This window comes from Alosa pseudoharengus, unplaced genomic scaffold, assembly GCF_046254945.1.
Source record: "Alosa pseudoharengus isolate Yale_2024_CS ecotype anadromous, Long Island Sound unplaced genomic scaffold, YU_APseudo_1.1 YU_APseudo_1.1_scf_1, whole genome shotgun sequence".
NCBI classification, from domain to species: Eukaryota; Metazoa; Chordata; class Actinopteri; order Clupeiformes; family Clupeidae; genus Alosa; species Alosa pseudoharengus.
The window spans coordinates 34,408,442-34,422,713 of record NW_027468564.1 but is presented as its reverse complement, the minus strand read 5'-3'; the positions used below and the strand labels follow the sequence as shown (position 1 = coordinate 34,422,713).

The following is a 14,272-nucleotide window of genomic DNA, read 5'->3' as shown; positions in this document are numbered from 1 at the left end:
CAGACATCATTATTGTGATGATATTCACATTCGTAATTCACAGGCCTAGCATAGCGCCACCATCTGGCCAAGCAGGAAATGTGCCAGAAATGCTCTATGCTTTGAATAAATGGTCTGACACTTCTCATGGTAATAGATATTATAATTATGATGATATCCAGACACCCAATGAGCCTGCCTGGCAGAGCGCCACCACCTGGTCAAGCAGGAAATGTGCCAGAAAATGGACAATGCCTTAAGTGATTGATCTGTTTACAAAAAATTTGGATATCATTATTGTGATGATATTCACATGTGTAATTTCCATGCCTAACATAGCGCCACCATCTGGCCAACCAAAAAGTGTATCAGAAATGTTCTTTGCTTAAAATGAATGGTCTGAAATTTCTCAGGTTAATATATATTATGATTATGATGACACCCAATGGGCCTGCCTTGCATTTCACCCCCACCTGGCCAAGGAAGTACATGTGGCAGAAAATAAAATACAAAAACAAATAGCACACGCATCAAATATGTACATTTCACAAACGCACCACGTCGGTGCTTTGTTGGATTCCGACATGTCACAAGTTGCGGCCCGCAGGTGCTCGGGCCCGCCATTGCCGCTTGCGGCTATATTTTTATTATTATTATTATTACGAGTATTCCGATTTTAACTTTGTCTCAGAGCGTTTTCCTTTTTTGAGGTGGTTAACATGGGTGAAAAGTCTTGAAATTTGGCACACACATTAGGTGTCACGCAAAGCAGTTAGGCACAAGAGCTTGGCCCTGGGCGTGGCCCAGGGACTCAGTAGCGCCCCCTTAGGTGATTGATGCAGTGGTTGGCACATACTTTCAGCTAGACACATCAAATTTGGTAGGTGTGTGTATCTCCCCAAGATGAACAACTTTCGTATGTACAATGCATTAGCCACGCCCAACAGGAAGTGAGGTATTTGGGATTTTGTGCGGACTAAAATGGGATGAATTGTGATGCTAAAAGAGGTGCTTCCCATCAGTGAAAACGCATGAAATTTGGCACACACGTCAAGAGGTACCATGAATACACAGGGGAAAAGCCTTGGCACTGGGCTTGGCCCAGGAACTCCATAGCGCCCCCTTATGTCACTGTGACTTGTGCTTGGCATATAGTTTTAGATACACACACCAAATTTGGTGGGTGTATGTAACTCCCAAAAACAATCAACTTTTGTATTAACATGCCATTAGCCACGCCCACAGGAAGTGAGGTAATTGGGATTTTGTGCATTGTGGACATGATCAATTTTAACGTACTCCTCCTAGACGGTTGATCCGATTCATGTCAAAGTTGGTATACATGATGCCAATATGCTTCTGATTCTAAATTGCGAAGCTTTTTTTGATATGTTGTAATTTGACGAAATGGCGAAATTATTAATTTTAATACCCTTCCACACAAACAATAAATGTGACATAATTCACCATGCATGGCTTGAAATGTTTTAAATTTCACAGGTCATTGAATACCATTTTAATGATAATATTCACATACCCATAATGCATGTTTGGTATAGCGCCACCAACTGGCAACAGAAAGAATGACAATTAAACTGATGCCACATGATCAATTTTAACATACTGCTCCTAGACGGTTTGTCAGATTCATGTGAAATTTAGCAAACATTATGCCAAGATGTTGCTGATGTTAAATTGTGAAGGGATTTTTGATATGTTGTAATATATTATGGTTTGAATATCTCACCACATAAACAGGAAATGTGTCATAGTCACAGTGCATTGAATGAATGGTCTGAATTTCCTCAGGTTAATAGATATTATGATTATGATGACATCCAGACACCCAATGGGCCTGTCTGGCATAGCGCTACCACCTGGCCAAGCAGGAAATGTGCCAGAAATGGACGATGCCTTAACTGATTAATCTAAAACTTTATAAAATATTGGATATTATTGTGATGATATTCACATGTGTAATTCACATGCCTAGCATAGCGCCACCATCTGGCCAAGCAGGAAATGTGCCAGAAATGGTCTATGCTTTGAATTAATGGTCTGAAACTTCTCAGGTTAATAGATATTATGATTATGATGATATTCAGACACCCTATGGGCCTGTCTGGCATAGCGCCACCACCTGTCCAAGCAGGAACATGTGCCAGAAATTGTCAATGCCTTTATTGATTGATCTGAAATTTTACAAAATATTAGATATCATTATTGTGACGATATTCACATGTGTAATTCACATGCCTAGCATAGTGCCACCATCTGGCCAAGCAGGAAATGTGGCAAAAATGTTCAAGGCTTTGGTGGATTGATCTGAAATTTTACACAAAATTAGATTTCATGATGATGATATTCATATGTCTTATTAACATGCCTTGCATAGCGCCACCAATTGGCAAGAGAAGGATATGATTTTTTCCACGTCTGTTGGATATCATAATCAGATGCATCAGATTAATCAGATTAGGTGTATATGACATCCAAACACCCAATATGCCTGTCTGGCATAGTGCCAACAACTGGCCAAAGTCAGAATAGTTTTTGGAATTTATTTACAAAATTTAAATTAAATATCATTATTTTAATGATATTCACATGTGTAATTTCCATGCCTAACATAGCGCCACCATCTGGCCAACCAAAAAGAGCATCAGAAATGTTCTTTGCTTAAAATTAATAGTCTGAAATTTCTCAGGTTAACCCTTTAGCCGCCAGGGTTTAAAAAGAATAAATTGGATTTGTACATCAAAATTTCAAAAGGCCATGGCTTGCAAGTGGTCAGAGATAAAGTCCTACTGTAAATGTGAAAATCGTTTAGTATGAACAGAAGTTTATGAAGGGGGTAAATTTACTCATCTAATTTGCATATTATGACGTCACTGGATGGTAACCACCGTGAATTATGCACATTTCAGTAAATACTAGATGTTGAACATATTTGAGCAGTTTTACTTTCTTTTTTTGTCATTTCACCAACATAACAAATGAACAGGAATACAGTCACATGTAAACCAACAATAGTAAATTATTACTATAATCACAAACCCTATGCTAGGCTACTATACAATAAAGTAGCCTGGTCAAATTAGTTCCATATCGCGGGTGACTGTAGTTCTTCAGAGCCCTATTTTTACAACCCCTGCTGTCTATACCACGTCCATTACGGACACCATCATCACTATTGCCACTGGCACCTCCAGCTATGTTGGGTAGACGGTCGAAATAAGCATGGTATGCTTAGTAGACACTGTCGCAAAGACGTACCTCCATTCACAGACGCACCGTGACTATCAGTCAATAGACGATCGATCATATTCTCCAAAAGGCAGATATTCTCCTTCAGAATCAGAATAGGTGAATAACAGATCCAACACTTCATCCACGTGAATTTTTTTTTTCAACATTTGGTGTATTTCTGCTTCAATTTGTGCAAAACTATGGCCTGCATCGCTTCCGCGTTATGGAGGAAATGCACGTCTTCTTCGTGTGTTTCTCGCGTGTTTTTCGCATGCTTCCTGAAAACTTTGAAAGAAAAGGTTGAGCTTGAATCGAAGCTCTGGGTGTCTGCCAACTAGTGGTCAAGAGTACAAATGAGATTTTACACTGTACTCGCGTCTATCGTCTGTTTTATTCAGTAATGACGCTTGTCGCAATATTGCGACATGGGCGGTTAGAGGGTTAATATATGTTATGCTTATGATGCCACCCAATGGGCCTGCCTTGCATTGCGCCCCCACCTGGCCAAGCAAGTAAATGTGCCAGAAAATTAAATAGAAACACAAACAGCACACGCATCAAATATGTACATTTCACACACGCACCACGTTGGTGCTTTGTTGGGTTCCGAAATGTCACGGGTTGCGGCCCGCAGGTGCTCGGGCCCGCCATTGCCGCTTGCGGCTATATTTTATTTCGTTTGTTATCTTTCTCTTAATTAAAGTATAATCTTGCAATCACAATAAACAGTAGAGTAGAGTCTGAGATATTTTTGCCTATCTATTCTGTTTTATGTGTCTATGTTGAGTTTGCGTATGGGTGAAATACAGAGTTCACACATTAACCTCAGTAACTATTGTGAAAATATGTTGGATCAGTCTATTATGTATTTTGTCTCCTCATGTAACCAGACCACAGACACACAGACCACTGTCTCCAGTGCCCAGCTGTGTGTCCATGAAGAGTGACTGGTCCATGGGAAACCCTCTGAATTTCAGCAGTGGACCACCACAGTCTGATCCAAAGTGAGATTTCTGCTTTTGCCCTTTTATACAACCCCTGGCAAAAATTATGGAATCAGCACTTTTGGAAGATGTTCATTCAACTGTTTTAATTGCCTTAAAGAAGCCCTATGCAGGTCTGGTTATTCCTTCGCTGTTTCTGGGGTTTCGCCTGATTTGGGCTCGCATTTTTCACGACATAGCTCCCCCTGCAGCTTCGGTAGCAAGTGACTGCTACGCTAAACCCCCACTAGCTAGTGAGCTAGCCATCAAGAAACAAAGCTAAACACATACAGGGCTCACAATAAAACGGTCGAGCAAACACATTGTTCAAGAGACTATCAAATCACATTACAAAAACTAAGTTCACCCAAGGGTAGGCTACTTACAATTTCAACAGCAACAAAGCCAAGTCGGAGTCCGTTTTGCAGTCTTCTTAGAAACTACAATCTGACTACATTTTCAAGGCGCGATTGGATACTTCCGCTGAGTTACATCCGGATGTGTTCGGGCCGCGACCAGAAAGTTGCATATTCGTTTTTTCCGCGGAGAAGCACTAATGGGAGACGAAGCACCCACCAAACGACCCAAAAAGTGTTGAAGAACCATCAGAACGACTCTCAACCTGCATAATTAAGGTCATTTTTGCTAAAATTGTTGCATAGGGCTTCTTTAAATTATTTTTTAATTGTATTTGGCAAAGCCAGAACATATTTTTGAGGCACATTTGTGAATTGTCTTTTTTCTAAAAAAATAAAACAGCTGAATGCACATCAAGAGTGGTGATTCCATATTTTTGGCAGGGGTTGTACACGAGTTGACAGGAGTGTGTGTGTGGGTGTGTGTGTGTGTGTGTGTGTGTGTTGGATGTTTGGATGGCTGTGCCTGTGTCTATGTTGAGTTTACGTATGGGTGAAATACAGAGTGCACACATTAACCTCAGTAACTATTGTGAAAATGTGTTGGATCAATCTATTACGTATTTTGTCTCCTCATGTAACCAGACCACAGACACACAGACCAGTGTCTCCAGTGCCCAGCTGTGTGTCCATGAAGAGTGACTGGTCCATGGGAAACCCTCTGAATTTCAGCAGTGGACCACAGTCTGATCCAAAGTGAGATTTCAGTTTTTGTGTTCATTTTTACAACAGTAGACGAATCCAAAGTGATATTTCTGCTTTTGCCCTTTTATAGCCTGACGAGCCAGACCCACATTAAAATGTAGGGTCTGGGCACTCACCTTTGGCAGTGCTCAGCCCAAGGGGCTGGATAATCGGTTGTTTTTCAAATTCTCTCTGCACGCAATAGGACAGCGCTGACAGCACTACGAGTCCCATGCGTTTTCCCACTAGCGGAGCTAGTTGGCTAGTTCAAACTTTTGCCAACTTAAAAAAAAGCTTAATGTGTCACGCTGTTCGTCAAAAGCAACATCCATCTTCTTTGTTTTCAAGTAGCAGGGAATTCAAGCCAAACCGTTGCAACTCTGCCATCAATCATTATGTTAAGCCCGCCTAACATCTTTATACACGATTTGATTGGCCTGATAGAAGTTTAATTTTTCCAGCTCACAAGCCAACGGAGAGTTGCTAGACTAGCCCTGGCAGCAAATGTAATTCGCTGCCGCTAGGGTGCGTCTAGATTTCTAGGTTAGCCCTTTTATACAACCCCTGGCAAAAATGATGGAATCAGCACTTTTGGAAGATGTTCATTCAACTGTTTTAATTGCCTTAAATTACTAAAAAATCATGTTTGATTTTTTTAACTGGGTGTGTGTGTGTGTTGGATGTTTGGATGGCTGTGCCTGTGTCTATGTTGAGTTTGCGTATGGGTGAAATGCAGAGTGCACACATTAACCTCAGTAACTATTGTGAAAATGTGTTAGATCAATCTATTATGTATTTTGTCTCCTCATGTAACCAGACCACAGACACAAAGACCAGTGTCTCCAGTGCCCAGCTGTGTGTCCATGAAGAGTGACTGGTCCATGGGAAACCCTCTTAATTTCAGCAGTGGGCCTCCACAGTCTGATCCAAAGTGAGATTTCTGCTTTTGTATCTGTGTGTGTGTGTGTGTGTGTGTGTGTGTGTGTGTGTGTGTGTGTGTGTGGTCCTTAGTAAACAACTCTGTGTACTTTTTGAATGTCAAAAAGGCTTCTTAAAAATAAATGTTTTAATGTAATATAATGTTTTATTACGCATTCTTGTCTGCACTTTGACTGTGGTACTTCTGAATGTGTTCATGACAGTGTTTAGACATTGCTTTGGCTTTATTGTTGTCTTTTCAGAGTGAGTAATTTTCATTTTGTGCATTGATGTCTCTTTAGTGTTTTGAGGAATGTCTTGACCCAGGATCAGTCCAGATGTGGAGTGTGTGAGCAGCTACTGAGGGACCCAGTCATCACCAGCTGTGGACACAGTTTCTGTAGGCAATGCATCAGCAGCTACTGGAGCCAGCCTGGTCCATCAGGAGACTACAGCTGCCCCCAGTGCAGAAAGAGACCCAGAGCACAACCCCTAAACCCTGACAAAACCATGGCACAGCCTCACCTATACCCGCCTACAGTCATGGCACAGCCTTCGTCATACCAACACAGTGAAATGGCACTTCATCTGAACCCATCTGCAAACATGGCACAAGTTGCTCTATACCCACACACAGACATAGGGCAGAGTCTTCAGGACTCAAACTCAGCCATGGGGCAGCATAATCATTATCCACACATCCAGCACCCTCTTTATCCACACATCCACACGGCACAGATCTCTCTGCAGCCTCCCTTAGATGAGCACACAGTCATCGGAGGAAGCACCCATCTGCAAACTGAGCATGCTCCAATCAAAAGGGCCAAACTAACAGGTGAGTCTAGAAGATGTATGTCCAAGAGTAGGATTCATACTGAATGTAAAGACCATTTATTTAAAATAAATCAAAATGGTTCATCATCTAATATTGTTATGCTGAAAATATGTCTTTTAGAAACATTGACCAATTGGTTATGAATTATGGTTTGTTTGTTTGTTTAATGCCAAACAGACGACCATGTCCTGAAGAGAGTACTGATGACCCATAAAGCCAGCATGAAGAAGAGGTTTGAGAGCATATGTGAAGGCATCATAAGGTCAGGGACTCAAACACTCCTGAACAAGATCTACACAGAGCTCTACATCACAGAGGGAGAGAGTGAAGGGGTGAATAATGAACATGAGGTTTGGCAGGTAGAGTCAGCATCCAGACCACAAACTACAGAGGACACAGCAATCAACTGCAATGACATCTTCAAGCCCTTACCTGGACAAGACAGATACATCAGAACTGTCATGACCAAGGGGATTGCTGGCATTGGAAAAACCGTCTCAGTGCAGAAATTCATCCTTGACTGGGCAGAGGAGAGAGCTAACCTGGATGTAGATTTCATGTTTGTGCTTCCGTTCCGTGAACTGAATTTGGTCAGACATGATCAGTACAGTCTTCACAGGCTCCTGCTTGACTTCCACCCTGAGCTTAGAGAACTAAAGGATGGTGAATACAAAGACTGCCACATTGTGTTCATCTTTGATGGTCTGGATGAGAGTCGACTTCCACTGAATTTCCAAAGAAACCAGAAGTTGTCTGATGTGACACAAACATCATCAGTGGATGTGCTGATGACGAGCCTCATTCAGGGAACTCTGCTTCCCTCTGCTCTCATCTGGATGACCTCCCGACCAGCAGCAGCCAGTCAGATCCATTCTCAGTGTATCAGTCAGGTGACTGAAGTACGAGGGTTCAATGACCCACAGAAGGAAGAGTACTTCAGGAAAAGAATCTGTGACCAGAATCAAGCCAACAGAATCATCTCACACATTAAGGCAACCAGAAGTCTCCACATCATGTGCCACATGCCAGTCTTCTGTTGGATCTCAGCCACTGTCCTTCAGCAGATACTGGAACAGGATGATGGGAAGGACGCCCCCAAAACACTGACTGAGATGTTCATACACTTCCTGCTCATCCAGACCACCAGGAAGAACCAAAAGTATCAAGAGGAAAGTGAGACAGATAGACAGAGGCTCCTGGAATCACATAGGGGTGTCATACTGAAACTAGCAGAGCTGGCTTGGAAGCATCTGGAGAATGGAAATCTCATGTTCTATGAGGAAGACCTGAGAGAGTGTGGCATTGATGTCAGTGAAGCTTCAGTGTACTCTGGCATGTGCACTGAGATCTTCAGGGAGGAATGTGTGTTTCACCACAAGAAGGTCTACTGTTTTGTCCATCTAAGCATCCAGGAGTTTCTTGCTGCACTGCATGTGTTTGCCTCCTTTCTGGAAAAGAGCACGTTGGCCTTGGAAACATTTCTCATTAGAGCAAGTTTGGAAAATTGTTATAGTGATGGTGGTTATGATGACCTGTATCATCTGTTGAAGGGAGCAGTGGATACGGCTTTGGATAGCAAGAAAGGACAGCTGGACCTTTTCCTCCGCTTCCTTGTTGGCATTTCAGTCGAGGGCAATCAGGCCCTTTTAAAAGGCTTGTTGACAAACACACAGAGCAGCTCACAATGCATCCAGAAAACATGTCAGTACATCAAGATGCTCAAGAGGGTGGACCCATCTCCTGAAAGATATATCAATCTTTTCCACTGCTTGTTTGAAATGAATGATAATTCCTTACATGAAGAAGTTCAGAAATATCTAAAATCTCCAGATGGCTTCTCAGGTGAATTGTCACCTGCCCACTGTTCAGCACTGGCCCACATGCTTCTGATGTCTGAGGAGGTGCTGGATGAGTTGGACTTAAGCAAATACAAAACATCAGAGGAGGGGCGGAGGAGACTGGTGCCAGCTGTGAGATACTGCAGAAAGGCTCTGTGAGTATGACAATACTTCAATTCTGAATGTATCTATTTCATGTTCAGTGAGTAGTGATTCATATCCAAGTTATCATTGGAATAGCCTACAGAGAGAAATTGAAGATACATTTTCACCTGTAACCTGTATTTCACAACACCTGATGTCCAGCTATTTTGCACAGTGGCAGGATGTGGTTTTGAGCACAGACGCAGAGGCAGAGACTTGTCAGATAATACAGTATTTTACTTAAATGAGGAGACCGTAGGAGCAAACAGTCAAAGAGATCGACAGTTCACAAGAGGCAAGGTTTAAGATTTAGAATACAGTTCATTCAAGGGAAATATTCACATAAGAGAATCCACAAATTGAGACAATTGACAAGCAAGACAGGAGAGTTCAGTCCACAAACGTAAAGGACCAGGGCTTTTGCGTAATTCCAAAAACAGAGCACATCAAATAATTCAGTCCAGAGAAGTCCACAAGTAAGTCTACTTGCAATGAGTAACCCACACAGAAGTTCGGCAGATCAACAGATAAACAGATTCCACCACGTGAGCTTGACCAGGCACTGTCATGTCGAAGCACTGAAGTCAGTCTCAGCTCAGCTTACATACTCGACAAATGAGTCATGTGGTGAATCCACTGATTGAATCACAAGTAAACTGAGATGCTCAGGCAAAATGTGTTTGAGAATAATGTCTCCACCTAGTATCAGGAACTGTGAGGTCTGACATATACTGTACTGTATGTTAAATAAATAGACCTCTGAAATTCGCCTACAAAAAGCAACCAAAGCTGCCATCTTTGACCATATAAGGAGATCCAGGTGTTACTTAAAGCTAGATACATTGTAAGTTAGCTCTGGGGTATCAAAGATCGAAGTGTACCGTCTTCACGTACCAAAGATCACGGTATCCAGTCGAAGGCAGAGGACAAAACTGTGTAGAGCAAAACGTCTGCATTTCCGATTACTTTGTCCCCGCGAGAGTTTAACAGGTGCGATAATTCAAAATCCCCTTATTATTTTCCTATAGAAAAAAACTCAAGATACTGGATCTCAGTAGCTGTCCTCTGTGTTTTGTTCCATCACGAGATACTCCATCTCAGCATCAAATCAAATCAAACCACACATAACTCGGTTGACACGTTTATGTTACAGTATTATTATATTTTAAACAGAGAGCCTTCCTCAGTATTGTGTTTGCATTATGAGAATACTCCATCTCAGCACCAACAGGTGCACATATTATATGGATGTGCATGGTATACCGTAAATGGGGTTTAAAAACACTGAACAGTATGTTCTTCAGTCTGACCTCTTTAAATAAATCAGATTTCTGCGCATGCAGCTCTGCTTTAATCCCACTGATCAGTCTTTAGTGGTGTTGTGTCTGTGCTGTGGTTGGGCAGCTTTAACTGTGCATGGTATTCAATGCTCATATAGTAGTGTTGTTTTGGGTCTGGCGCATACTATATGTGGGACAGTTACAGCGGGGGAAATAAGTATTGAACACAACATTTGTTTTAGTAAGCATACTTCCAGTGATGCTATTCATTCAATAGTTTTTTCCTGTGTCATTTCACTTTATTACACATAACTCTACTTATGGACTTTAATGTTTGGATTTTTTATATGTGTGGATTAGCAGAGTCAATACTAATGCCTGGTGAAAATGTCATGCCACTAGCCTCACTGGAAGTATGCTTACTGAAAAATGTTTCCCCCACTGTATATTATTTTTCTCTCACTCTTCCTGCAGATTTAAACATGACACATTACCTTTTTGTACTCTTTTGCTGATCTTGCAGACTTGCTGGCTGTAAGCTAACAGAGAAGTCCTGTGAGATTGTGGCCTCAGCTGTGCAGACTGCAAACTCCCCCTTACGAGAGCTGGACATGAGTCAGAATGACCTGCATGCGTCAGGAGAAAAACTGCTCTCTGCTCTACAGAGTCCAAACTGCAAACTAGAAACATTGAGGTCAGTAATATTGTTGACTGTGTCGACAGATACACACTGTTAAAAGCAGACTGTTTTAACCAGACAATAGCAACATTGCTGCTTTACTCCTCATTGTTATATATCCTCTCCGATTTCAGTAACTGTAATTTTTCCACACCAAAACATGATCAGGAATCAGTTAAGGAAACAATATTAAGGCCAACTAGCAGAATCAACAATGGCATTTGAACTGATAAAATCATATCAATTCCATCCCTAACTTGGGACTCATATTATTCACTTCTCTTATCCCTCACATACTGTATATGGGGCAGTTATGTTTGTCTACCTCTCTGATCTTACTTGCAGTTTTGGACATGACGCATTTCCTTTTTATACTATTTTGCCTCTCTTGTAGACTTGCTGACTGTAAGCTAACAGAGAAGTCCTGTGAGATTGTGGCCTCAGCTCTGCAGTCTGCAAACTCCCCCTTAAGAGAGCTGGACCTGAGTAAGAATGACCTGCAGGCATCAGGAGAAAAACTACTCTCTGCTCTACAGAGTCCAAACTGCAAACTGGACACTCTGAGGTCAGTAATATTGTAACAGTTCACAGACACATTCTTTTAAAAGTAAACTGTGTTAACCAAACATTAACAGCATTGCTGCACAGAGGCCTTATCTTTAACATGAATTCACATTCACATGTTAGACATTGTTATCTGCTGCTAGAATCATTCGCTTTTATTGTTGAGTCAATGTTGATATGACAGAACTGGTCTGAAACAAGGATTGCACGCTATATCTACGATATTTTTTAAGCCCTAATTTTCCCAACTATGTAAGGCCCGCCTGGCTACACTGAGCTACTTGAGCTTGGTTGGCTACTTCTTCCTCAAAATAATGTCAGCAGTGTGGATGTATTTGACCATTCTAACAAGATGTTGATCTGCGTTGAATCTGTGTAGCCCAAAATCCTCTTGTAAATAGTCCTCCATTGAATCAGACACATGATAGTCCGAGGAGTTGCAGCTTTAAAATTACTGCAATTAAATGCTGCTTATTAAATACTGTCCCCTAGGGGTGGGCAATATGGACAAAAAATAATATCTCGATATTTTTTGTGATTTTGACGATAACGATAATTAGTCGATATCCTTTAAAAAACTGTTTTTAAAAGTCAGAGTTACTTTACAGCTCATTATTTATGAATAGCATCATTACAATAATAACCAATAACCTAACCTGTGACTTACCAAACCAATGCATTGTCATTCTCATTGTGTCATCTCATTGTGTGTGTGGCAATGACATGGTCTAGCCAGCTACATTACAGAGGATAGATAGGCCTGACAGTTTCCCAAGAGAAAGTCTGAAGCTGATGTCCCTTTCAAACCTTTACTTAGGTTTCACTGCAAAACGAAGCAGATCTTACAGAATAGAAACTAATGCATTAGCTTATGGCTAAAGTATATGAGAAATCCCATAGAGATGCTAACGGTTAGCATAATCAATAAAAGTTGATATTTAGAGCGAACTTCAATCCATTTACAAAAGGGTAACATAAGAAAATTTCTTTGTTTACAACTGACTATTAAAATACTCAAAGGCTAGCCTAATGTTTACATATAATACCGTGACTTCTATGCCACTTGCATTAAGTAGCTGCACAAAATAAACATTAGGCGTGCGTGTGACAACGTGGACCACAAGCAATCACGTGACTTGCTCTGCTGCAGCCAGGGGCTTCTCTCGCATACACCTCCTGGATTTAGTGAATGTATGGGGGTTCAATGCGTGATTTTGAGTGTTTTCCCTCTAAGTAACTTAAATACTCGATAATGTCAATTTGCACATAGTTAAAACAGCAATCACGATATTATCGCAGACGATATATATCGCCCACCCATACTGTCCCCTTCATTTTTCAAAATAAATAAAGAAAGAGTAATATTATCAGTTATCTTATCGTTATTGGCCCTAAAATTCCAAACAATGTCAGTCTACTGTTTTAGCTTGCATGGTTTTTGCAGAAGTCTCATTGTATCAAATCCCTTCACACAAGTAATACTGTAATAGCACTTGGAGAACAACTTACATCTTTGTCAAAGTTATCAACACCTTACAATTATTTCTTTCAAAATATCATTCTTCCAACAAAATGTTACACACATGTATCATTTAAATCAATCTTTCAAATCAGCAAAACTGATGTGATTCATACAAAACACTTGCAGTCGTTTCTAAAACTCAAAGTAGAACTTCTGAAGTAATCATATCACAGGGTTTTCCAATAATTAGGATTTTTATAACAAACAAGGCACGACAGGTTACGTACATAGTTTTACAAAATAATTCCTCAGTAGGGATCAGAAAATCGTAGTAAGGAGGCAAGTACAAGTAGTGCTGGGCGGTATGACCAAAAATGTATATCACGGTATTTTTCTAAATTCTTACGGTTTCACGGTATATGACGGTATTTTTTTTCCATGCATAATCAGATGTTCACAGCATTTTCTACAGGTTGAGGGAGGAATTGCTGCAGTACATTGACTAAGGATGGTCTATTTTACTGTCATGATGTAGAATAACTCCACACTAGTGGTAATGCAGTTTTGCATGGCCCCAGAAAATGATGCTGTTTCCAAAGAGCCACTCATGATTCTAATGAAGAATCTAATCAGAATGCAAAGACAATTGCAGTCAAAATACAGAACTGTGCAAATTTCACAAACATCTTGTAGCCTATAAAACCAATACAAAAAGTTGTGCAACTTTATACTTTTTTGAAAATTATACAATTTAAAATGAAACCTCTCAAAAAAGTCCCGTCTGAAACACTGTCGCGCGGCGCAGCGTTCCAAACGTTGTGTAATCAAATACACCGGTATGGCAGTATATTAAAAATTCATATCATAACGTAAATATACACCGGTATACGGTGTGAACCGGTATACCGCCCAGCACTAAGTACAAGTATGATTGTTGTGGTTGGTAAATCAGTCCAGTACCAGAGCAGCCCTGTGGAAACTAACAGTATTGCAAAGTTGTCACAACAGCAGCCTGAGGTCTATTTGTAGTGCTTAGGCTCAGATTGATTGGTGTTCAGTGTTTACTGGTCTGTGGTAGTGTATTTCCAATAACCAGTATTTTACCATTTTAATTGAAGTGTTTCCCACAAGAGACATCATGTCACTCTTGAACGAACGATCATACACACATTTCACATTCAGCGAACGTCTCCTCACAAACTGTTAGCTGCCCATCCTGTGAGTACATTGTGAAAATAAGC

General features: G+C 40.8%; 1 protein-coding gene across 1 annotated transcript in view; it reads left to right on the top strand.

Moving 5' to 3' along the window:
• Positions 1-14,272, top strand: part of LOC143126098 (NACHT, LRR and PYD domains-containing protein 12-like) — a 49,875-nt gene that overhangs the window by 10,890 nt on the left and 24,713 nt on the right. Inside the window, exons 4-10 of the mRNA XM_076288018.1 lie at positions 4,119-4,232; positions 5,213-5,323; positions 6,129-6,242; positions 6,532-7,064; positions 7,242-9,057; positions 10,850-11,020; positions 11,400-11,570. Of these exons, the coding sequence (XP_076144133.1) occupies positions 4,119-4,232; positions 5,213-5,323; positions 6,129-6,242; positions 6,532-7,064; positions 7,242-9,057; positions 10,850-11,020; positions 11,400-11,570 (3,030 nt within the window). The remainder of the gene's footprint in view (positions 1-4,118; positions 4,233-5,212; positions 5,324-6,128; positions 6,243-6,531; positions 7,065-7,241; positions 9,058-10,849; positions 11,021-11,399; positions 11,571-14,272) is intronic.